This window comes from Solea senegalensis, linkage group LG16 (assembly GCF_019176455.1).
Source record: "Solea senegalensis isolate Sse05_10M linkage group LG16, IFAPA_SoseM_1, whole genome shotgun sequence".
Taxonomy (NCBI): domain Eukaryota; kingdom Metazoa; phylum Chordata; class Actinopteri; order Pleuronectiformes; family Soleidae; genus Solea; species Solea senegalensis.
This window is the reverse complement of record NC_058036.1, coordinates 15,226,571-15,249,455: the sequence shown is the minus strand read 5'-3', so window position 1 is coordinate 15,249,455 and position 22,885 is coordinate 15,226,571. Positions and strand designations below refer to the sequence as shown.

The following is a 22,885-nucleotide window of genomic DNA, read 5'->3' as shown; positions in this document are numbered from 1 at the left end:
GAAAGTTAGGTCACGTGACACGTTAAAGGAATACTGCACTAAAAAGTTGCCTAAAAATTGTGTCATGGTGTTTCCCACACTGGGTGTGTGGAGTATGTGCAATATGCAAAAAATGTGCAAAGTGGATTACATGCAGTGATTTGGTAGTTGTACATACATACATACATATATACTGTATATGTATGTATATATATATATATATATATACATAGACATATATACAACTACCAAATCTTAATTAATTTTGTCTTAATTAAATGTTTAGATACTCACCAAACAAAATCAGTCACACAAAATATAACATTTCAGGATTTAGATGTCTTTATTTGAGTTTCTGGTGAAAGAAAATAAAAGGCTACATACCTTATTTTACATAAGGAAAGATTCCCTATAGTATATGTCTTAAATGCATAGTAGAAAAACTGTTAATTAGAGGTTAAATACGGTGAGTGAATATGTCCTGTCCTGGAGATTCAGAGTTTGAAGATTTTCATAATTTCATAATAAAAATCTTCAAACTCTGAATCTCCAGGACAGGACACATTCATTTGCCATATTTAAGTGTAACATACAAGCTGAGTCATTGCTATTTATTCATTGTCTAACCTGCACAAACCCTGACTGTGCACTGACGGAATCATGAAATCTAATCTCTTAACAACACTCAATGCCATTCACTTTCCTTCAGATACAATGGGACTATTATATTACACATGCTGAGACAGCCATAGCAGTGGACACTCCTGTGAAACACTACCATGGGGAACGATGCTCATCAGGTGAGAAAAAAAACACTAACCTGGTTTTAAAACACAGATTTATTCAACAATTTACCCCAAATCATGACCTTCTCCCTTTAGGTCTTGATATAAAAATGGATCAAATCTACAGAAGGCCTGTTCCACACAGAGATCTGAGAGTGCTTAACCAAAAGGAGGACAGAGACCTGCAGCATAAACTTAGCATGCTGGACAAACAATACAGGTACACGCTCAAAATGCTCCAACAGAGGCGAGACACACTGATTCGTGAGCAGGGGAGAGTGGTGATGGTGAAAGTGTGTGAACCCAAAGCTATAGTTAACATTGCTATGAAAGAAATCGGAGAGCACAAGACACACGTGAGGGGTGTTCACACGTCTGATGGCAGAAGACACTATTCCAGCAAGTCCCAGCATCAACACGAGGGAGCTGAACTGGCACAGAAGAATCGGTCAGTGTCGGCACCACCGGCGTCAGACAAGCCCACAGGTCCACTGAGACACAGAGGCAACATCCGGGCATCCGTGTCTCTCATGCAGATGAGAAATATCGCAACCATTGACTCGATATCAGAAAAGGAACTGGCCAGGCAGCGGCAGAAAGCCTGCGAGGAAATGGACAGAGTGAGACGACTTCAGAGGGAAACATTACACAAGAGGGTGGCGGAGTTTATAATAAGTCTCAGGGATAAAAGTGATGTGGAAATACTGGAAACTCCATAGAGGAACTTGAAAGGGTCATTAACTTTATTATCTATTCAACATTTACAAAACCAAGCAAAACAGTTGTAATATTAACAGTGAGAGTGATGTATGTACATATTTTGTAAAAGGATTGGTTTCAATATTTCTTCTTATATTAAAAAATATCCCCCATCGTTTTCATGGTCATCAAAACTTTGTGCACTGGCATCTCCATGAGCAGACTCTGTTTTTTCTTCCACTCTGGAGACTCAGGAAGGTCTTTGTCTGCAAAGAAAATAAATATATGTAACAGGAAAACTTGAGTTCATCATACCGATGGTATTGCCTTATTTGACAGAAATAAATATTGTATGTATAAATACGTTTAGTTTAACACACATGTTGACATTTTGTTTTAAGCCCTAACTTCACCAAGTTAGCCTTTAAAAAAAACCCCACAATTAAATTCATCTTATTACCTTACCAAAAGCTGAAATGAAGTAAAAGTTAAATTTGAAGCTACAATTATGATAAAGAGTTCCCCCAATATAGTGATTAACTTTAATTGGCCTTTACTACAGTGTTGTGGCACACCAAATAGAAAACTTTGACAAAAAAATGTGAATTTCAGAGCTGGAAACTGAGAATTTCTTTCAATAAATGAATGACGGACATTTGAATTTGTTGTGTTTCAGTGTTCTAATGCTCAGCATTGACATGACACACAATCTTGGATTATATACAGTAGATGGAGGTCCTTGGTTGTCTGTGCTCACAGTCCTACCTTCACACTGAATGTGCACTGTGGTGGGAAGACACCTGGTGTGGTCAGAGTAGTTCAACGTGCAGAGGACAGCAGTCTTCTGCCTTGGCACGGTGAACATCAGCACCAGTATAGAACACAAGACATTACTCTCCATCACGTCTACGGACGGGAATCGCTCCTGTAAAAAAGGAGTCAGGACACAGTCAGTCAGTCAGTGTAAAATTATGTGAGGACATATAACAAGGCATACTTGTCCCCCACTATTATTGTTATTAATTCTGACTAAAGATCAAACTCTTAAAAACAACCAAGTTTTTGGTTACAAAGGCCATTTCTCAGTCCAAAATGTGTAAAATGTTAAAGTTAAAGTTGTTTTTTATTAAAGTTTTTTTAGTTAAAAAACTAAACAAAACATTTACCAAAAAGTATGAATTCTACTGCCAAATATCATAAATACACAAAGGAATCTTGTTATGTTAAGCAAGACAACATTTTTGACATGTAGGACAGCTGCAACTAACATTGACTTTTTATTAGTTTGATATTTTGTAGTGTGTTTTTGTCTATGTAAAATCAGACAGTCAGAAAAATGCTTAAATTCAACATTAAAAAAATATTTAACGATTATAAAAAAGGTTACTATTCCACGGATGGATGAATCTTTTAGCTTTGAGAATAACATACAGTTGTTATAATGTATGTCATTTACAATTATTCACTTTCCTATGACAAAATCTGAATTAAATGATAACATTTCTGCATTTATGCAGAAAACATGACTGGCCTGAAGTCTCACTTATTTTTATGGCAGAATTCACTTTCACATGCAGCTTTTTTCGGAGACGTTTTATGATTTACTAGAAAACAACAACAAAGTCTGGCACCTTAACGAGCTTCAGCTGCTGCTTCCGTCCAGCGTGGGCGTTGAGATGCTGGCTGAGCACGTCCAGAAAAGCCTTTATGTTTGTTTGTATGTTGTTCTGCTCAGCGAGTTCGTTCAGGGGAATGAACGGGGGAACGTTATGACGAGTGATCCTCAGCACGGGCTTCAGGTCTATCTCCAGGTTGTAGGTGTCTAAATAAACGCCCTCGTAGGCCGTTGTCACAGACACGCACACTCCTTTACCAAGGCTTGTCTTGATGATGTCATACCCACCTAGTGCCACCAGCAAATAAACACAAAGGTGGGAGAAGGTTTAGAAACACTGACAATGAAACTGCTGTAAATGGCTGACAACAAAGACATGGTTGTCGTACCAATCAGGTGATGGGCATACAGAAGATCTTTCAGTTGTGAATGTTTGGCCATCAGCTGCAGTAGCTGTGAGTTCTCCGAGTCTTCATCCATTTCCTCCTCTCCTTTGTCCATAGACAGCCGCATTCTCTGAAGACTCTGTCGCGAGAGGGTGTGACCAGAAGCAATAAGTCATCAGCTTACAGGAAAGTTAGTGACCATTTCATTTGCAATAATGGGCAAAAAATGTCATCACAATAACAACTTTTATATCAATGACTATGATGATATTCTCTCCTGTGTGTGCGTGGGTTAGGCAAACAACCCTCATATGGAGGATAAAGCAGTAGAAGATGGATGGATGGAACTATCAAGATAAATGTCAGGTAACTGAAGGTATATTTTTACAAAGTGAAAAACACTCTACACTCATCAGCCACTTTATTAGTGTATACCTGCATAACGTGCTTATTATGGTCAGGTCTGATCTTTTTGCTTGACAAAGCCTTGTTGGCGCTGCTCAGGAACATCAAACAGAGGAATAATAACATCAAAAATTAACAAAATTTAGGAACTACAGCTTTAAGTGTGATCAGCCATGGGATGGGTCAAAATATCAATTTGGTGATGTATTGTCATCCTTGCTTGTCGATAAGCCAGGGCAAATATTGATATTTTACTTAATAAATTAAGGCACTCTGATATATATATAATCACTATATGATTGTCTTGCAATACATTGATAATCACAGAATTGTTGTATCATGATAGTATTGGTATCGTGGAGCATGTGTTATCACATCGTGAGGTAAGCAACCACTCCTAAATACTGACTGCCTTGAAACGTAGTTAACAAGTTCGTTAGGACTCCTAGTTTTCACATAGTTTTGATGAGAAGTCCATAAGCTGTGCGCTGACGTCATGTGTCACCTTGTGTGTCTGTATCTCTGCCTTCAGTTGCTCTCTCCGCATCATCAGCGCTTCAGCTTCAGCCTTCAGCTCCTTCACACGCGTCGACTGCTGGGGAGGATTTCTGCGGCTCTTCGTCTGAACCGCCAGCACACTTAGGTGACTTAAAACACCTGAAAACAAAACCACACTTAGATTTAGCACATATAATATAAGCCCCACGAACCTGGGGTCCCATCAGCTGCTAGGGTTGGCTAGCTAGCATCGTCGGACACAAACACCGTAGCTTTGCACGACATGACTTACCCTTCGAGGACAATCCCTCCATTTTTCATTAAAATGCTGCTTATTTAAGTTTTGTTCCGTGTGGAAAATAGTCGTTGCAAGTTCCGTGTGTTCGATTTTGGCGGCTCTGCGCCTGTTTTGCGAGTATTCACGTGTTATCGGAATAATCGGAAAAACAGAAATCCAAACAGCGAGATTCACACGAATGTTCCCTCGGGTGACTCAGACGGTAAGCTAACATTGATAATAAGCATTTGTGGTGGTACGTGTAACCATAGTGCTTACACGTAACGCACACGGAGACGTCGGAGTGTACGTGTGTTTAATTAAAACGCTCCTAATTTCTAGGAGTACGTGAATGCAACATTTGACACCGCCCACTGCTTAGCTTCCTCCATCCCGGAAGAACATTGAGCGTGATCATGTGGAGACATGGAGCAACGTAGAGTGGTGCGTGGAATTCACACATTCACACTTTATGAACGCAGCACATGAGACAAACACGTCATATTTATTTGTGCTATAATTAAAGCCATTGTGTTTGTTCTCAGAAACGCTGAAGGAAGTCGTTTTTAAGTAACGTGTGTGACTGTGACTCAGTAAACAGCATGGTGTCTCTAATCGGTGCTGTTGGCACGTAAAGGTGAGTCTGTCCTGTGTCATTACGATATACATGTTAATTTAGCTATTTTGCTCTAATTCATTTATAAGAAAATCAATATTTTTGATTTGGCAACAAAACATTTTTGAAAGTCGTAATTTTGAAGAGAATCAATCAGTCAGATACAGGGCAGACCCGGTAATGGAGGTTTTTTATCAAAATCGCAATACAGCCAATAGGAGGCACAATATTACTTAAAGCCACAGTGTCAAATTACTATTTTAGACAAAAGAAATATCACACAGTAATCACTTAAATATGTTATTCAAATGAAAATGAGAATAATTATTCAAAAATGACCATTCCCCCACTTAACATGAATTTTAACAGTGATCATCTTACATGATGCTGTCTCATATATATATTTGGTATATATGTCTAATCCAAACAGTCAATAGACTTGAGGAGCAATCAGCAATTTTCCTAAATGATAATGTGATCCTTTGCATATTTGTATTTATTATAACCATAAATATCAATCATAACATACGTTCAAACATGAGTGATTTCGCTTTGTAATAAACTGATTTATCCTCTGACATAACCCGATACCTGTGGATGGTCCTGAACTGAGAGCACATTATTGCAAGTAGGTATGGTGGTGATTGGCGCGTTTACTAAAAATGATCAAAAAAATGGCACAAAAAAAGTTTGGTCTATGCTGTTGGTCAAAATTATTTTGCATAGCAGAAGTAGATTCCTAGTAAATTCCTCTTTATGTCCAACTAACAATACAAACATGTAGATATTTACTTGATTGGAGTATAGAATGAAGAAAAAAACAAAAGAAGCAAACGTTGGCATTTTTGTGGGAAAAGTGAAAAGAGTTGGTGGTATTTTTTGAACATTTTGATATCACTGACCTGAGAAAACCCCAACAGAGAGTAGTTGCAGCTGTTAGTCTTTTTTTTGTTTTGTAAACATAGTAGCAACAGGAGGCAGAGTAACAGGACACTATGCCTTTAAAGCAAAGCAGCACTCCGCATTTCACGATCAGGGTAGTTGGGGGGCGGTGGAAGTTGACACAGAACTTGTTTGACCTTGTATTTGTCTGCAGTCCTGTTTCACAGACTGGTGGTTTGTCTCACGTAAACATGCTTTCCTGCTGAAAACAAGTTAGTCTGGGTGACAACAAAAGGACTATTCATTTGACCTTCGGTTTCTTCCATCTGGGAAAGAAGAAGTTTATGAGAAAACCAGCTCAGAGGGAATCCAGGATATGAGGTGTGATTCCAGCCAACAAAAACTGCAATGATCAGTGGATTAATCAAGTAATGCATCCACAATAAAATGTATATTTACCCATTGTGGGACTTATATTGTAGAATAATTGTTAACTTATCTTCCTTGTTGTGGGACTAATAAATCTTTTTGCTTAGTTGTTTTAAGTAGCTCACAAAGGAAAAAGGCCAGATTTAACACGTCCAGTCACTTAAGCATTTTATGAAGCATTAAACTCTTGTTCATAAACTGACTAACTTTCCTTGTTATTGGTTCACGTCAAACTGGAAGCAACCTATATTTGGTTTTAAAAAAAAGAATCCAAGTGATGTCAAAGGGCTGATCTATGGCTTATTTGAGAAAATATTTGGTTGGACAGTCAGGAATGAAAGTTGTGGTTTGTTTTCTGAAACACACTCAGAGCAGAGATTAATTCATTATCTTCTCTTTCTTCAAGGCTTCTAGACTGTGCCGACTAATGGGTGTTGACGGAGACATTTGCCATCCGCCTGAGTGTGCCACTGCAGGAAGAAGAAACCTACAGCTGCAGCCACGAGACAATCGCAATGGACCTGTCCGACCAGAAGCTCTTTACCGTTGCGGACTATGTGGTCTTTGCCGTCCTGCTCGTCATCTCCATGGGCATCGGCCTGTACTACGCTCTGTCGGGTGGCCGCCAGCGCACCACGCAGGAGTTTCTGATGGCAGACAGGAGCATGAGCTGTCTTCCTGTTTCCCTGTCGCTCATTGCCTCGTTCCAGTCCGCTGTGGCAATCATCGGCGTACCAGCGGAGATTTTCAACCACGGTACTCAGTACTGGTTCATCGGCTGTGCCTACATCCTGGGCCTTCTTATTCCAGCTCATGTTTACATTCCGGTGTTCTACAGACTGCAGCTCTCTAGCTCTTTCCAGGTTGAAGCTGTAATATTTTTACCGTTGTACTGAGTTTAAGGCGATTCATATTCAATGTGTGTGTGTGTGTTCCCTTAATGACCTTTGTTGTTGCTTTACAGTATCTGGAAATGCGGTTCAGCAAAGTGGTGCGTATCTGTGGAACCTTGACCTTCATCGCTCAGATGGTCAGTGCAACACTTGCTGCCATTCCCACTTTCCCACTGTCTGAATAACATAGTGTTACCACAGTGCAGATGGCACAGATTAACAATCTATGCACTTCATTGCATGAATGTAATCTGGATGTGTTTATCATGTGTGAAAATCAAACTACGGAGTTTATGTCTTTTATTCTAAATAAAGAAACCCAGCATATTGTTACAATAATCTGTTTACAGCTGTTACAGCTTCGCACATTTTATTTGTGTACCTCTGTGTTCCTTTATGTATGTTAAGTCTCTTAATTGTCTCTCGGTTTCTTGCCCTCAGGTTGTTTATATGGGAGTTTGTGTCTATACTCCTGCCTTTGCACTAAATGCAGGTAAGACAAGCTCATCCATTTTTCTGTGACTCACTGGTTTTGACTGGACTAGATCTGAACATGTGACCGTGTTTTCTTTCAGTTACTGGATTTGAACTATGGGGAACAGTGCTGGCCACTGGGCTGGTGTGCACATTGTACACAACACTCGTGAGTTATTGGTTCATTGCACATATAGTTTGTTGAATTAGGACAGTGCACATTGATCAACAAATAAGCAGAAAGAAACAGTGTAAATATGCCGGAATTAGCATAATTACTAAATTGCTTGATTGTATTATTCATCCCAGAGAGGTGGTAATCCTCAAAACATGGCATAATAAGCCTTTGTACAGAATAGTCTTTAATTTATAAAGGATGAATACACAATATTTAGCATTTTATTGTTGCCATTCCTCCTTGTGTGTATGACAGGGCGGTCTGAAGGCGGTCATCTGGACGGACGTCTTTCAGACTCTTGTGATGTTTGCCGGGCAGCTGGCTGTCATTGTGGTGGGGGTGCAGAAGACTGGAGGAGTCTCTGAAGTCTGGAGGAAGGTCTGGGAGGGAAACCGCATCTCCGGTCTTGAGTAAGTCCCTGTTGCACTTCGTGGGGGGAAAAGGAGCGGCGTCAGAAAAATGGAGATGTTGATTACGAGTGATGGGAAGTGATATCGCTGGCTGTAAAACCCAAACAGTTTACAATAGAGGGAGAAGTGCAGATGTGGGACTTATTTCCTTTGTTCCATTGTTTACATTCATTTATCAGTTAGTTCAACTTTAATTGTACGACAATATAGAAATCTAGTAAAACTGTATGGTCCCTACAATAAAGCATATATTATGCAAAACTGTGTGGACATATGTAAGTTAAATGTATCATCCCAACCGTGTTGGGTTTTTACAAAAACACAATAGTTTATTCCTCTTAATTTCACATTTACCATAGAGAAGAAACTAATGAGTAAAAATAGCAACAATACTTTGTGGTTTGACTGATGGCACAATTTAGACATGTGACTTGCTATATTTAAACTTTGGTTGTAATGCTATCAAGGGAAATGATATTGTGATATTTATTTATGACATCCTAAATAATGGTGGCTGTAGATCTGTTTGAATTAAAGGTGTTTTCTGTGTTCAGCCTGAACCCAGATCCTACAGAGAGACACACTTTCTGGACTCTGGGTGTTGGCGGCATCTTCCTCATGCTGTCTCTGTATGGAGTGAACCAGGCTCAGGTTCAGAGATACCTCAGCGCGCGCACAGAGAAGGAGGCTGTCAGGTATGCAATGTCACATTGTCTGTGCTTTTTTTACAATAAAACCAACACTGGGATGTGAAAGAAAGGTCAGTGAATCTTGATGAGCTTTTATTTGCACAGTAAATTGGAGTAACGGGTACATCATGGAAGGCCTTTGGCTTTTAATGTGACATGTAGTGTCCTGAATCTCTCTACTCCATACATTGGCATTGTCCATAAGAATGTGGGCAGTTATTTTATTAATGAATTACTACTAAAGTATTGTTGTCAGTACATTAAATTAACTTAAGGGGAAAGTTAAACTCTCTTTTGCAACCACAGAAACTCATGAATGAAACTCATGAATCACACATTCTCTGTTGATCCTCTTCGGTCGGTTGAGGGTGAAATAGCTGTTTGGAACTGTTAAACGAGCCACTTTAACACATGCACCTTCAAACGGCTGTTATTCCCATAACTGAAATGATATTTTCGGGTTGTTTTGCAGCATCATCTAGTCAAACTTTTAGCCGGTCAATGTTTACATCAATTAATACCTGTTAAACCTATAGGTGTACTGATCAATAATCTGCACTGAATAATTCACCACTTCTGTTTCCTGCAGGTCTTGCTACATGGTGTTTCCCTCACTGCAGCTGGCTCTGGCTCTCAGCTGTGTGATGGGCTTGGTCATGTTTGCGCGTTACTCTGGAGAGGATCACTCGGACAAGCTGGCTGCCACCTCCAGTAATGCGGTGAGTGTCAGTGTGTCATTTCCTCCTTGCAAGTGCCCGGTCATACTTTCGGGCGCATTCCGTGCCCGCTGTGATGCATGTCCAAGCCATCAGTTTTTGTCAGTTATCAGTCTAGCGCTGCATGCATATGCAAAGTATGACCTGGCCCAAAGCCAGGGTCACATGTCAAGACTTTTATGATTTCGCTGTTTCACACATCGCGGGCTGTGCTAAACAAAACTGATTTGGCAGAATGTCGTGAGGTAGCCGTTTCAGGTGTTCCTGAACTTATGTGGCGGCAAATGCTGTGATGTAGTCTTGACACATAAATATCAGCAGTGCAGGTGCAGTGCAGGATAAATCCAGTAGGTGGCAGCAGCAACACATCCTTTCCCTTCCTTTACAAGATGAATAAAGCAGCTGTTGCAGTAAATTCCATCTAGGATATGATCATTATTCAAAAGTAATTGTATAGGATATGTATCGCATGAGGTTGTAGGAAATACCCACCCCAAATGGGCACATGATGAGGACAAGACGGGCTACAGAGACTCTTGTACAACATGTTACAGACTACACAAGCCAATCTGACAGAGTGACAGGGGCTGAAACCTGAACATGAACACAACACTGGTGCACCAGAGAGAAGAGGAGGAAGAAGGAAGAGAGACATATAATATTTAAACATGTGACAGAGAACCACACACACGCCATTGAGGTCCATCTGTGGACATGACACGTGAGTTTCACACAATCGTCCCCCTGTCGGAGCTTGTGACAGCACATAATGTATGCAAAGCAGTCTGAGGTAGTGTCATTGGCCACTGTGCTATCTGCTTCATGTTCTGGGAAAAACAGGGATATGATATGATTTCCTGTTTCCTGAAGTGTGAAACTACAATTTGAAATTTGTTTTCTGGTGACTAATAAATAGGCCAGGTAAATGGGGGTTTCTGATCGGCTGTTTTTTTTCCCACAGATGGTGATTTACTTTGTGATGGATATGCTGCAAGGTCTGCCTGGGCTGCCTGGACTATTTGTTGCCTGTTTGTTCAGTGCAGCACTCAGGTCTGTCTCTGCCAAGTTGTATTTCTTCATACGTTCATTCACCCCACCCCCCTTTTTTTAAAAATGTATTTAGCTTTTAATGAAAGTTTCCCTTTCACCAAAAATAGAGAATACACTGTACCTTGTTCAAAACACCCTTTTCTTTTTTTTAATGACTTTTTATTAAGTAGTTTTAACACAAATATTCTTAGATCATGACATGAATGTTGAGGGTTGCATCACTGAACCCTCTGTTTTTGTGTTTTTGCTGCGCAGCACCATCTCATCCGCCTTTAACTCTTTGGCCACCGTGACAATGGAAGATCTCGTCAAACCACATTTCCCAGCTATGACAGAGAGCAGAGCGCTCCTGCTCTCCAAAGCTCTGGGTGAGCTCTCTTAAACTTGAAAGTGCCTGAAGAAGAAGACTGATTATGTTAATTTAGGGACCTTTTGTGATGCAGTTGTGCTTCCACTGGTTAATTTCACAGATTGGGACTGGGATTTGTCTTGTATAGACATGTAGGTGGGGTTTTGGTGAATTGGAAATTCTAAATTGACCATGGACGTGAATGACTTTCTGTTATTTTGCGTGCTGTTTTGGGTCCATCCTGCCTCTCTTACAATGTCATGTTCAAGTTCCACATAATAAATCAGGCATTTGTCCTGTAAGCTTTTTCCTATGGGCTGCTGTGTCTGGCCATGGCCTATCTCACGCACCTGATGGGGGAATCGGTTCTCCAGGTAAGCTCACAGATCGTATGATGAAATGATAACCAAGTTTTTTTTTGTTTGTTTTTTTCTCTAAATTTGTGCTGACTGTCACAATGTTTGAATTCCAGGTGGCTTTAAAAATCTTTGGGATGGTCGGTGGTCCTATCCTGGGTGTGTTTTCTCTCGGGATGTTCTTCCCCTGGGCCAACTCCACTGTGAGTCGAATATCATCATGAAATCTGTAGAGAGTCCTAAGTGTCGAAGTATCGTGTTGGAGCCTTTGCTTGAGGGAGGTGGAAAAGTAGATTCAGCAAATAAAGAAATCACGTGTGTTTGGATATCACGTGTGAAATAAAACTTCATAAACACACTTGAGTTGTTCCCGCCGTACTTGTTCTGGTTGCCCTCTCCAGAGGGCTGAAGTGAGCAGTTCAGTAAAGGTCTGGACACCAACACCCGCTGTCATAAATGCCATAAAGCTCTTAAGTTAATTTGTTGTTTCTAGGGAGCGGTGGCAGGTCTTGGTGCTGGTCTGTCTTTGTCTTTCTGGATTGGCATTGGGGCCATCTTCACCCGCAATTCCACCACTGGACCACTGCAAACGGACTACACCGTCAACACCACGCTCTCTGCCATTCGGACTGCACTGAGTAATGTCACTGTGAGGTAAGAGTCACTCAGACAGACACGCGTGTTCCCGCTTTTACTCGGGTCAAGTTAACCCCCACTCTCTTTGCTCTTTAGCCGACCCTCTGGGTTGAAGAGATTTTATTCACTGTCTTACATGTGGTACAGTGCATTCAACTGCTTCACGGTCATTTTAATAGGCCTGATCATCAGCTTCATCACAGGTAGGGGAGAGAACTTACCGTACCCTCTACATTTGACATTCATGCTGTAGGCTTGAAGTCTGATTTTAAAGTTTTTGATTTGCATGTTTCCTGTTCAGGCCCAATGAAAGAAGAGGATGTGACACCAGGCACAGTTTATCCGTTGCTAGGAAAACTCCTCTGTTTTCTGCCTGACCGCCTGAAAAAGAAACTGTGTTGTGTGACTCCTCTGGGACAAACGGTAAGACAAATGAAAAAAATCGAGTAATTATTTTGTAATTATTAATTAATGATTGGTTAATTATTAGGACGTCACCAAAATCGAATCATTTCTTACTTGGCGCATAAGCTACATCCACAGAAAATCACAATATCATTTTCCCTCTACAAGGCCAAAAAATGGTTGCTATGGCAGCCCAACCCAAGGCATCTGCAACGTTGCATTAGTATAATAAGACGGCTGCAAACAGGTTAGAGTATGATAAAAAATAACATACTGCTCAGAAAACCTGGTCCTGGTTTTGTTTTTTGCCTCTAGGCTGCAATGTCATTTCTGTATATAACAAAATCATCAAAAAGGGATGCATTTTCCCTTCAGTATATATTCTGCATATATTCATAATTGTATATATTTGAATTAGGCTACATTTTTGTAATATATCGGCTGATTAACTGTCATAAAGAACATTGGCATGCTAAAGACCTGCGGGGTCTGAATGCTAGTTATTATTTTAACTGCCCTGTCCTGTTTTTTGTTGTTGTTGTTTTTTCTTCCAGCTCTCATTACAACAAAGGCAACCTTTACAGTGCAAAGAAAGCAACAGACAAGGCGAAGGACCGTCGCAGGAAGAGACGGAGACGTTTCTCCCCGATGCTCACGTGACGTGTGTGGAGCACGAGACGTCTCTGTGACCTCTCGTTTGAAACGTCTCCAGGCGACATAATAATAATCAGCACTAATTTGACTGATCACACGTTGAGTATCATCTGTCACGTCACCGATTAACATACAGTTGAGCCCTGACATGTAAAAAACACTGTACTTTACTTGAGAAAGCGTCTTTTTTTTTGTAACACATTTACAACTGTATATATTGCCAACTGAAATGACTGTCTGACTGAAGAGTGTTGATGTTGATGAAGAGTTGATGTTTGTGATGCAGCTGAGGGAAACACCTTTAGAATAAAGGGTTTTGTACTTGATATTTGTTTGTTTTTCTGCCACTGAAAAGTCAAGTACGGTACAACTTGAGATGTTTGTGAACAAGCGCTTAAAAAAGCATGGAAATCAATAATTGTGTAAAAAAAAAAATACTATAGCCCGGTTATGTTTAATATACTAACGCTGTGGTCCGCCTATTTACATTTTATACAAATAGTTTTGAATATGTGTCTGTCAGGCAGGACCATTTGCATCTGTGGTGAAGAAAGTGTGACGACTGTTGTTTCTCAGGAAAGACGTCCATCCTGCTGGACTTCATGAACGTACCTGGATGATATGAGTATGACCCCCTGGCTGCTGAGATCGTTCACCCAAAACCACAAATAGCAACCCCGTGATTGTGCAAGAGCAACTCTGAGAGCTGCCGGCTCTTTACACTGACTGCATGAACATTTTTTAACCAGTCCTCAATTATCTTAAGGGTTTAATTTGTGTATTCATAGATGACAGCATTTGTTAGTTTCATAACAAAGAGGCCTTGTGCTCCAACCGATTTTTGAGAGTCAAATTATTCCCTTATCTCTGTGTGTGTCTAAACAGCTCGTCATTATTCTGGAGTGACTCTGGTGTGTCAGTGTGGCCACAGACGGATCCCGGCAGCAGTGATGGTTCTCTCTACTCGCAAATAGAGGAAAACAGGTTTGCTGATCTTTTTCTAACGATTCAGATCTCATTTTCCCCATTTTACTGAGCTTCAAATGAAACGTTTTAGTAGCAAGTACTTGCTTCGTTTACATAGACAGTGAAATGTTATTATTAACATTGAATCAATTCTATATCATGATATTGTCATTGTCAAAACTGAGGTTTTGTCGATTTTGGAACTTGTCAATAAATGTAACTCCTGAGTATAAATATGGGCTGAAACAAACACTCGAATAATTGATTATTAATCGATTGCTAAGTGAATCGTCGACTATTTTGAGGGTTTTTAATGATTAAAACAAGATATTAGATCGTCTTAGCGTCTTGAATGTGAATATTTTCTGCTTTCGTTGCTCCATATAACAAAGAAATCATTAGAATCGAATCATTTTTGTTTGTGGGCAAAACAAGACATTTGAGAGCATCATCATTTCCAGGTTGACAAACACCGATGAGCTTTTTTCTCCATTTTCTGACACTTTATGGACCAAACGATTGCTCGATTAATGGAGCAAAGACTCGACAGATTAATCGGTTATGAATATAATGCGGCTCAGTATTTGTATATAGAATTATTTGCAAAATTGTTGTACTGAATGGGTTTTATTTACCCGTGGCGTATTAAAACAAACTAATATGTAATGTATTATTTACAGGAACATTAACATGATGTGGGCCTTTATATTTCTGTATATCCTGGGGATAAACATTTATCAGGTCAGTCAGTCACACGAGATTCTTCTTCAGATTCACAAAAACTGCTTTGTGTTTTAATGATTTTCCCTCTGGTTTTCATCTTCTTTCACAGGCAACCGGAGAAGGTAAAAAAAAAACTTTTAAACTTGTTTTTAATCACAATGTTGTTTTTAATCTATGCGTCGATGTGTTTCAGTCCCGTCAGTGCAAATGTACTACGTCAAACTGACGGTGGACAAAAGTGCAATTGCGAACGTAAGTCGCATACTGGCGTCTTTTGCGGGGAACTCTATCCTGCGAGTCGAAGACCTTCAAATGTCAACAAGTAAACTTGTAACGGTTTCAAATAAACTGCATTGGTTTTCATTGATTTTGAATTTGAAAACCACGGATTCCACTACATGTTGTTTGTTTTGTTTTTTTTGTCCCCGACAAGTTTGCGAGCGCGTCTCGGCTCACAAGGAGTGTAGCTGCGAACCGGGCTACAGATGGAGGGATGACATTTGTGAGTCTGACAACAAATGCACCTTCACCAATAGCGCTTCTCCTCACAGATGTATTTCAAACAACACAGGTACTTTTTTTAAATTTTTTATTGTGTTTTTATTTATTTAGCGTATCGCCCCTTTTTCCTCCTATGGTCCCAGCTCGCCTCGACTCGGCACGGCATGGTTTAGGTTGGTTTTCCCCCACAAAATAGTACCTACTCAACGTGGGCGGAGTCATCACTGCATGAGACTGCCGTGCCTTTGAGTGACTCGTGACGTGAGAAAAGTTAAGCAGTTGTGACTGAATCATTAGAATCGATTAAAACATCATCATTAAAACTCGTCACTGGACTGAAATACAGCGGCAGGGTTTGTGATGCCGCTCGCCAGTCGCGATCATCGCGATCAAATACACCAGACTCCTCCGATAAATATTGAGATTTTAGACATTTCGCTGGGAATTGTTGGAGACGAGGACACGAGCACTCTCGCTTGGAACCTCGAACGGTGCAGGTAATAAAAAAAGTACCAGGTACCGGGTACTACGCTAGTGGAAACGCAAAATTGCCGTGCCGTGCCGCGCAGAGTCGAGCCAGTGGAAACACGCCATAGGAAGCATGCAAGTGTCCTGACAGTCTTCTTCCTTTTTTTTTCTCTTCACAGTTACCATTAGCGGATCTGTTACCATAAAGGGTACACGCTATCAAAACTGTCTCGCATTCAAGGAAACGCAGCAATATCGCGACTGTAACAGCAACTTGTTAACGGAGGTATTTATAACTCAAAAGCACATTATATATTTCTGTTCAGGGATCGTGCAACAATGTCAATAATGTCATCTTCTGATGGTTCACTTCATGACATTTTGTCTTACAGATGAAAAAGGTGTACAGCACTTTACAGGGATTTGAGGCCTTAAAAATCACCAAATATAGGTTTCCATTCTATGTACATGTGTAATGATTGCTCTATACTGCGGTCTGTTTTCAATGTGTGACTGAGGTCTGTGTTTTTATTCTTTCCTGGAGTGTTGGAAGCATCATTGTAGATTTTGAAATGACTGTTGTTACCACCTTGGACACTCAAGACCTGGTGAATAGGTCATACATCCTGATTAAGTCTCTATCCGCCAGCTTTAATCTGGAAACGACAGGTAATTCAGGCTAAATGGGTTCAATTTACATGCTGTTTGCTCTCTTTGACTCTGGTGATTTACCATTGTTATTGTCCACATCTTAGTCTTAAAAGAAAATGGCTTAAATCATCTTCAGGACAGATTTTTTTTATTTCAAATAAGCATAAGTCCATTGTACTCTGGTGATTCTTTCACTTTTGTTTGAGTGCCACCATAGCACAGAAGTCATTGTATGTAATCCCATGTATGTATGTAGAGAAAAGGCTAAGAAGAAATTAGGAATATTTGATTAGCTGTGGGACAACACAGACACTTCTACTCTATGGTTAGAAGAGCACAGTCCCGTCTCATCTCGGGCTTGTCCATCGTCTGAATTCTACGATATATTTTCCCAGGTCTTGTCCGTTTAATTATGCCAGAAAACCCTGTGAAGTACAATGACGCGCACACGCTCGTGTGCATGCTAAACGAGAATGTGGACATCGTACCAAATTGGCAGCTCCAAGTATCCAGCAAGCAAGTCTCTAAAATCACAGATGGCACCGTGTCGCACATTAAGAATACGGCGGGAAACAGCACACTCCATCTGAATAAGATAACAGAAGTCTGGGCAGGTACGTGTGTTTGTATGGATTTACCTTTTTAAATATTTAAACTGCCATTTGGCCTCAACTTAAAGGGACTGTTCAGGGTTTTTGAAGGAGACAGCGAGACACGAACCTCTGTCAAAATAAAATGAGCAGGTTTACCAGGCACGTGTGACATGGATTTTACTGTGGTTACTAATTTGTATATTTTCCTTCATTTCTTCCTTTCTCAATCCATCATTCAACTGCTCCATTTGTGGAAATGAACACATTGTAAGGTTTGCCACAAACATCCATGGATAACTCAAACCCGGGTTTGAAGAATAGCTTTTTTATTGAAACGGAACCTTTCAAATCCTAAATCCTTTGCCTGTTGATCCATCAATGACTGCAAGTATGAGTGCTAATGTGCAGATAGTTTAAAATGATAAGATTGGTAATATGTACGGGCCACGCGGTTGAAGTAGTGGTGTTAAGCACAAAGACCTCTCTGCTTGGTTTGCATGTTCCCACAGTCCAAAAACCTGCAGATTTGAGGATTAGGCACATTCGGACACTTGACTTGGTTGTTTGTCTTAATGTGACCCTGTGATGGATTGGTGACCTGTCCAGGGTCACCAATCCTTTCACCCTATGTCAGCTGGGGATTGGCACCAGCGAGAGTTATGAGAGTTAAGATTGTGTTACTTCGGTAACCAAAATCTTAGTTTGCTTTGACACATTTTACACATTGACTTGACCTATGATCTCTATTGTTGTTTTTTTTCTCATAGGAACTTACACATGCACCTTCATTCTGAACACAAATTCCTGCGTCATCACCCACAGAGCCAGTGCTCTTCTGGATGTCGCTCTCCTGCCGGACATCGACATCACGACAGACCCACAATTTCCTCGCTGTCGCAACACCGACGATTTGCTGACTGTAACAGGCACCTGTGAAATAGGGACAAGTACTGAAAACTATACTGTGACATGGTCGAGTGCAGACAGATCATCTACAATTTTTTCAGAGACTCCACTTCGTGAGTACATTTCCCTGCATTCGTCGCCCGTTACAGCCTTACACGTGACGTGCTTCTTGTGATCTTTGCAGATGTTTCAGGGGGAAACCTTGTGAGCACAGCTATGGCAGCGGTGGGCTGCAACATGACCGCGCACAAACCACAGCTGACGTGCACGTTCGTAAACCGGCTCCATCAAAGAAGAAATGCCTCAGTCGATATTAATATCATACACGGTATGTACAACAGTCTGTGTCTGACATCGCTCAGAAACGCTTTGTCTTTATTTTCCTGATTGTGAATTTTGACAACATTATTTAAATGTCATTTTAGAGACACAGTAACATCGAGGAAGAATGTATTAACCCTGAAATCAAACAACTAAATAAAACACAACAGGATGTCACATTTATTTATTTTCTTTAGAAAGCTATACATTATATTAAAGGACACAATTACGATGCTCCTGTGTTTGTTCAATTCACATTGTATTACAGAGTTGGACTGAATTTGACCCGTTTTTTTTTTTTTTAGATCTTTTACTTGTAAAACTTGTTATAATTGATGGAAACAAAAGAGCAGCATAGGGCTTTTATTGGCTTTGAAGGCAACTTTTTGTCAGTATTATTTGTTGTTTTTTTTAATCCCGTCTTTTTCTGTTGTTGTGGGAGTGAGACATGTACCTCAGATCCACTGTCTGATGATCGAAATAACGCATTTATCTCTGGAAATTAGCACTTTAATCTTAGCCCTTCAAGAGCGTTTACTGTAAGTGAAAAATCAAGCCGTACTCTGTCCTTCAAGTTGGTGAAGATTTCTGTAAAGCGGAGGACGACTGGGGTGAAGCCAAACCTGACCACACTTTTGTGTTAAAGTGCTTTAACTCAGCTGGGAAAAGACACAGGAAATGCAATGGGTAGGTGCCAAAGCTCCACACCACCTTGACGATGGTGAGTCGATGATTAATCGATTAACTCATGTGATCGACTTCTGTATTCATCCCAGTACTATACCTGTCGAATGGGAAGAGGAGGAATCCAGATGCGTAAACCAGGAAGTGAATGCAATATGGCAAAAAGCAAGTGTGAGTGAAACTTTCACAGCGGACATGTTTAAAAGAGAGTAAACGGATTTTTGGGGGTTTTGAAGTCTTGTGCATTGAAGAGTTTGCCCTCATTTCCTCGGGATGATCTCTCTGTTCCTACAGATGGTCGACATTGGCATCGGAGAGTTGGATGAAAATGCTGGAGAAGTATTTTCCAACCTTAACGGAGTCACTAACAACACAGAGACTATAAACTCGCATGCCAACATGGATGCATCGGTTGGCATCCTCTTGATCATGAGTGAGAAGCTAAATCACATCAGTAATGATGCAACAGTGAATGTAAGTATTAAAGAACCTCAAGAGAATGTTAAAGAGTTAAATTGCCGTATAAGGAAAAGATTTTCATAAAGATGTGCATATCATCATGTGTAAATGAGGGAATGAGGTTAATGATAATCATTTTCTTGAAGAATGCTTTAGTTTTACGGACAGTGAGTAACCATAGACAGTATTTATTGTATTCTTGTATTCCTGAAAAATCACGAAAGTCACAATATTTTCAATAACCACTAGTCTGTGGTAAAAATGAACCTACTTCTTACTTGATTTATAACATCAGTGAACATTTTCCTAAGGAGTAAAAGGTCAAAATCCCTAGTTGTGGCACATAATGAGTGGACACTAGAGCTGCTAACTAGCGATTATTTTCATAATCTTTTAATAGTTTGGTCCATAAAATATCAGAAAACCATAAAAAATGTTGTGTATGATGTGTTCGTCAAACCTGGAAATGATGATGTTCTCAACTGTCTGGTTTTGACCACAAACCAACATGATTAACTTTTAATGATTTCTTTCTTATCCAGAGCAAAGAAATGAAGAAAATACTCACATTTAAGAAGCTTAAACAATCGGAAATCTTGTTTTAATCATGAAAAAAAAGCTTCAAACCGATTCATCAATTATCAAAATAGTCGTCACTAAGACACAGCAAAATTTAGCAAAGTCCGCATCAGATTTTCTGCTGTTGGTCATGGAAATGTTTGTTAAAAGCCACCTTCTCCACTGTCATCTATGAGAAATTCTCCAGTACAAGGAAGGTTTGATCCACTCATTTTGTTGTCACAGTTAATACGACAAAGTAAGGTAAAGACCAGCCCTTTCTAACTTGGTGCAGGTATGAGAATCAACTGCAATTCAAACCAACTTCTTTCTTCACAGGACTTTCTGCACTCATGCAGCAATCTGATGAATAAATCTCTTCAAGGTGCTTGGAAAGGAAGAAGAGATGACAATTTGACCCTGGCAGAGACATATCTGAGTTCTGTGGAGCGATTGATTGAAGTGTCAAATATAGCACGTTTAACCAAAAAGACAAATATAGAAGTGGACCAATGTGACAAAGTGCAGGGGTCCGAATGTACCAACAAAGTGTTCAATGTCACAGTCAAATTTCACAGTTCATACAATGACACCGTGAAAACAACTGGATTTCAACAGCTGGTGACCTATTTGCCCAACAAGGATGACAAATACCGTCCAAACAGCATCGTTGTGTCGACAACCTCTAAAAAACATTCTGGCTCAGTTCAGGTTGAAATAAACTTCCAGTTGCATCGTCCAAGAGCTAAGAATGTGGAGATGCAGTGTGTCTCATGGGACAACACCACCAGACAGTGGTCAACATATGGATGTGAGTGGAAGCGTACTGAGGGACACTGTGTCTGCAGCCATTTGTCCTCGTTTGCCATTCTCATGGCTCGGGAACCAATAGAGATTCCTTGGATGACGGAGATCACCTACGTTGGACTGTCTGTATCAGTTGTGTCCCTAGTTATTAGTCTTGTAATCGAACTGACTATCTGGAGTATGGTAGTTAAAACGAATACGCTGTATCTACGTCACACTGCTCACATGAACATTTCCCTGTGCTTGCTCATTGCGCATTGCTGTTTCTTTGCATCGTCGAAGCCACTGAAGATTTCAGATACCTGGTGCAAGACGTTCGTGGTGTTGAAGCATTTCTGTTACCTCGCCACCTTCTTTTGGATGCTGTGTCTGAGCAGCACGCTCCTTCATCAGACGATTTTCCTGTTCCACGAAGTGTCCAAGAAGACCTATCTGAGGTTCTCATTTACCCTGGGCTACATCTGTCCCTTTCTCATTGTCACCATCACGTTCCTTTGCAATGGCGGCGCTGAAGGCAAATACTTCTCCAGAGATACCTGTTGGCTGGTCTACGCTGGAGGTTTTCAAGGATCCATTCATACATTTCTTATACCAATTGGTACAATTATCATTTTCAACGTGTTTTCCATGCTAGTGGTAATCATGAAGCTTGTGAATCATCCGATGACATCCCATCATTCAGCAGCTGCCAAGACTATCATGAGGACAGTTGTCCTTCTGACCCCGATCTTTGGTGTCACATGGCTGATTGGATTTGGTGTAACAATTGTTGACCTCACACAGGGACAACTGGCCCTTGTGGTCAATTATCTCTTTGTCCTGATGAATTCCTTCCAGGTATGCTCGCCACAATCTTCAACTGGACATACCTGTACCTGATGTATTTCCTGCACGGTAACCTCTGTCGTTGTATTTACAGGGTTTATTCATCTTGTTAACCACGTGCCTGGGAGACAAACTGGTAAGATGGGTGTTCAAATACTTCCTAATGCACTCACATGTTAAGAGAGCACATTTTTACTTTGTAACATGTCTGTGGTCATTGCAGTGGACAGCCTGCTACTGGAAATTCACATAGTATGTCTTCAAATTGATTACTTCTAGAAATATTTGAATTTGAAGTCAGTATCATAACTTTGCATCAAATCTTAGCCATGGGGGTGATTTGTTACATATTGGACTTAAAGGTACAGTAGGCGGGATTACTTTTGAGAATGACACTGCCGTTCCTCTGAAGTCTCTTTAACAACAAAGTGGGACAATAAATGCAGCAAATCCAGCATCAAATATCGGTTTCAGAGACGAGGAAATTGCCTCGGGTCGTGTTGCTCAGGACAGAGACACAGTGATTTTAACAACTTTGTGGCTGAAACTCAACAATCTACTATTTTCCCAGGATCTTACCTACTGCAGCGTTAAGAATTTAGCAACAGTGCAGCAACATTAAAGATGTTTTAATTATGTTTCGACAGACCCGCGATGCACTGCTGAAGCGCCTCAGGTTACGGGTAAGTGTATTTTATGTACGACTTGAACTCCTGTGCTCAACGCCACCATGACTGACGGCTAACTGTGCATCCTTCCTCTCTGCTCTCTAGACTTCAGCGTCCACCGCTGAGAGCACCACTAAGTCTGACCCATCAGTTAAGAAGTGAACATCAAATGCGTGTCATCGCAACAAACTCCAGTCTCGACGTACAATCACTGATAACGTCATAATGTACGTTTTATCTCTGGGGTAAATTCTTTGACACAAATGTGAATCCACTGCACCATATTTTGATTTTTACTTTTATTTAAGAAAACTTCCATACCTTAATCTTAGTTCTTTGCTATACATTACATAGTGATGTCAAAGGAGATATAA

General features: G+C 40.4%; 3 protein-coding genes across 7 annotated transcripts; 2 read left to right on the top strand and 1 right to left on the bottom strand.

Annotated features, from left to right (window-relative positions):
* Window positions 1-298: 298 nt before the first annotated feature.
* cenpo (centromere protein O) lies at window positions 299-4,943 on the bottom strand. The gene is made up of 6 exons (XM_044047461.1): window positions 4,660-4,943; window positions 4,375-4,526; window positions 3,468-3,603; window positions 3,095-3,366; window positions 2,229-2,388; window positions 299-1,729 (listed from the first exon to the last, which is right to left on the bottom strand). The coding sequence occupies exons 1-6, from the start codon at window positions 4,679-4,681 to the stop codon at window positions 1,620-1,622; spliced, it is 852 nt and encodes a 283-aa protein (XP_043903396.1). The 5' UTR covers window positions 4,682-4,943; the 3' UTR covers window positions 299-1,619.
* Window positions 4,944-5,017: 74 nt separating this feature from the next.
* On the top strand, window positions 5,018-13,707 carry slc5a6b (solute carrier family 5 member 6). Of its 5 annotated transcripts, XM_044047456.1 has the most exons (18): window positions 5,018-5,088; window positions 5,190-5,281; window positions 6,357-6,523; window positions 6,978-7,434; window positions 7,536-7,601; window positions 7,906-7,957; window positions 8,040-8,107; window positions 8,372-8,526; window positions 9,081-9,221; window positions 9,805-9,934; window positions 10,893-10,981; window positions 11,237-11,349; window positions 11,634-11,704; window positions 11,803-11,889; window positions 12,180-12,340; window positions 12,419-12,525; window positions 12,624-12,745; window positions 13,282-13,707. In XM_044047456.1, exons 4-18 carry the CDS (start codon window positions 7,087-7,089, stop codon window positions 13,414-13,416), a joined length of 1,845 nt encoding a protein of 614 aa, XP_043903391.1. In that variant the 5' UTR covers window positions 5,018-5,088; window positions 5,190-5,281; window positions 6,357-6,523; window positions 6,978-7,086; the 3' UTR covers window positions 13,417-13,707. The 5 variants fall into 5 exon arrangements, with proteins under 5 accessions (XP_043903391.1, XP_043903392.1, XP_043903393.1 ...); XM_044047457.1 differs by lacking the exon at window positions 5,190-5,281; XM_044047458.1 differs by lacking the exon at window positions 6,357-6,523.
* A 77-nt stretch (window positions 13,708-13,784) lies between these two features.
* Window positions 13,785-22,865, top strand: adgrf3a (adhesion G protein-coupled receptor F3a). The gene is made up of 18 exons (XM_044047455.1): window positions 13,785-14,365; window positions 15,028-15,088; window positions 15,180-15,192; window positions 15,264-15,392; window positions 15,504-15,641; window positions 16,219-16,325; window positions 16,432-16,490; window positions 16,584-16,708; window positions 17,086-17,304; window positions 18,051-18,302; window positions 18,374-18,517; window positions 19,086-19,197; window positions 19,287-19,365; window positions 19,489-19,668; window positions 20,551-21,855; window positions 21,938-21,979; window positions 22,491-22,526; window positions 22,617-22,865. Exons 2-18 carry the CDS (start codon window positions 15,038-15,040, stop codon window positions 22,671-22,673), a joined length of 3,048 nt encoding a protein of 1,015 aa, XP_043903390.1. The 5' UTR covers window positions 13,785-14,365; window positions 15,028-15,037; the 3' UTR covers window positions 22,674-22,865.
* The last annotated feature ends 20 nt before the right edge of the window (window positions 22,866-22,885 follow it).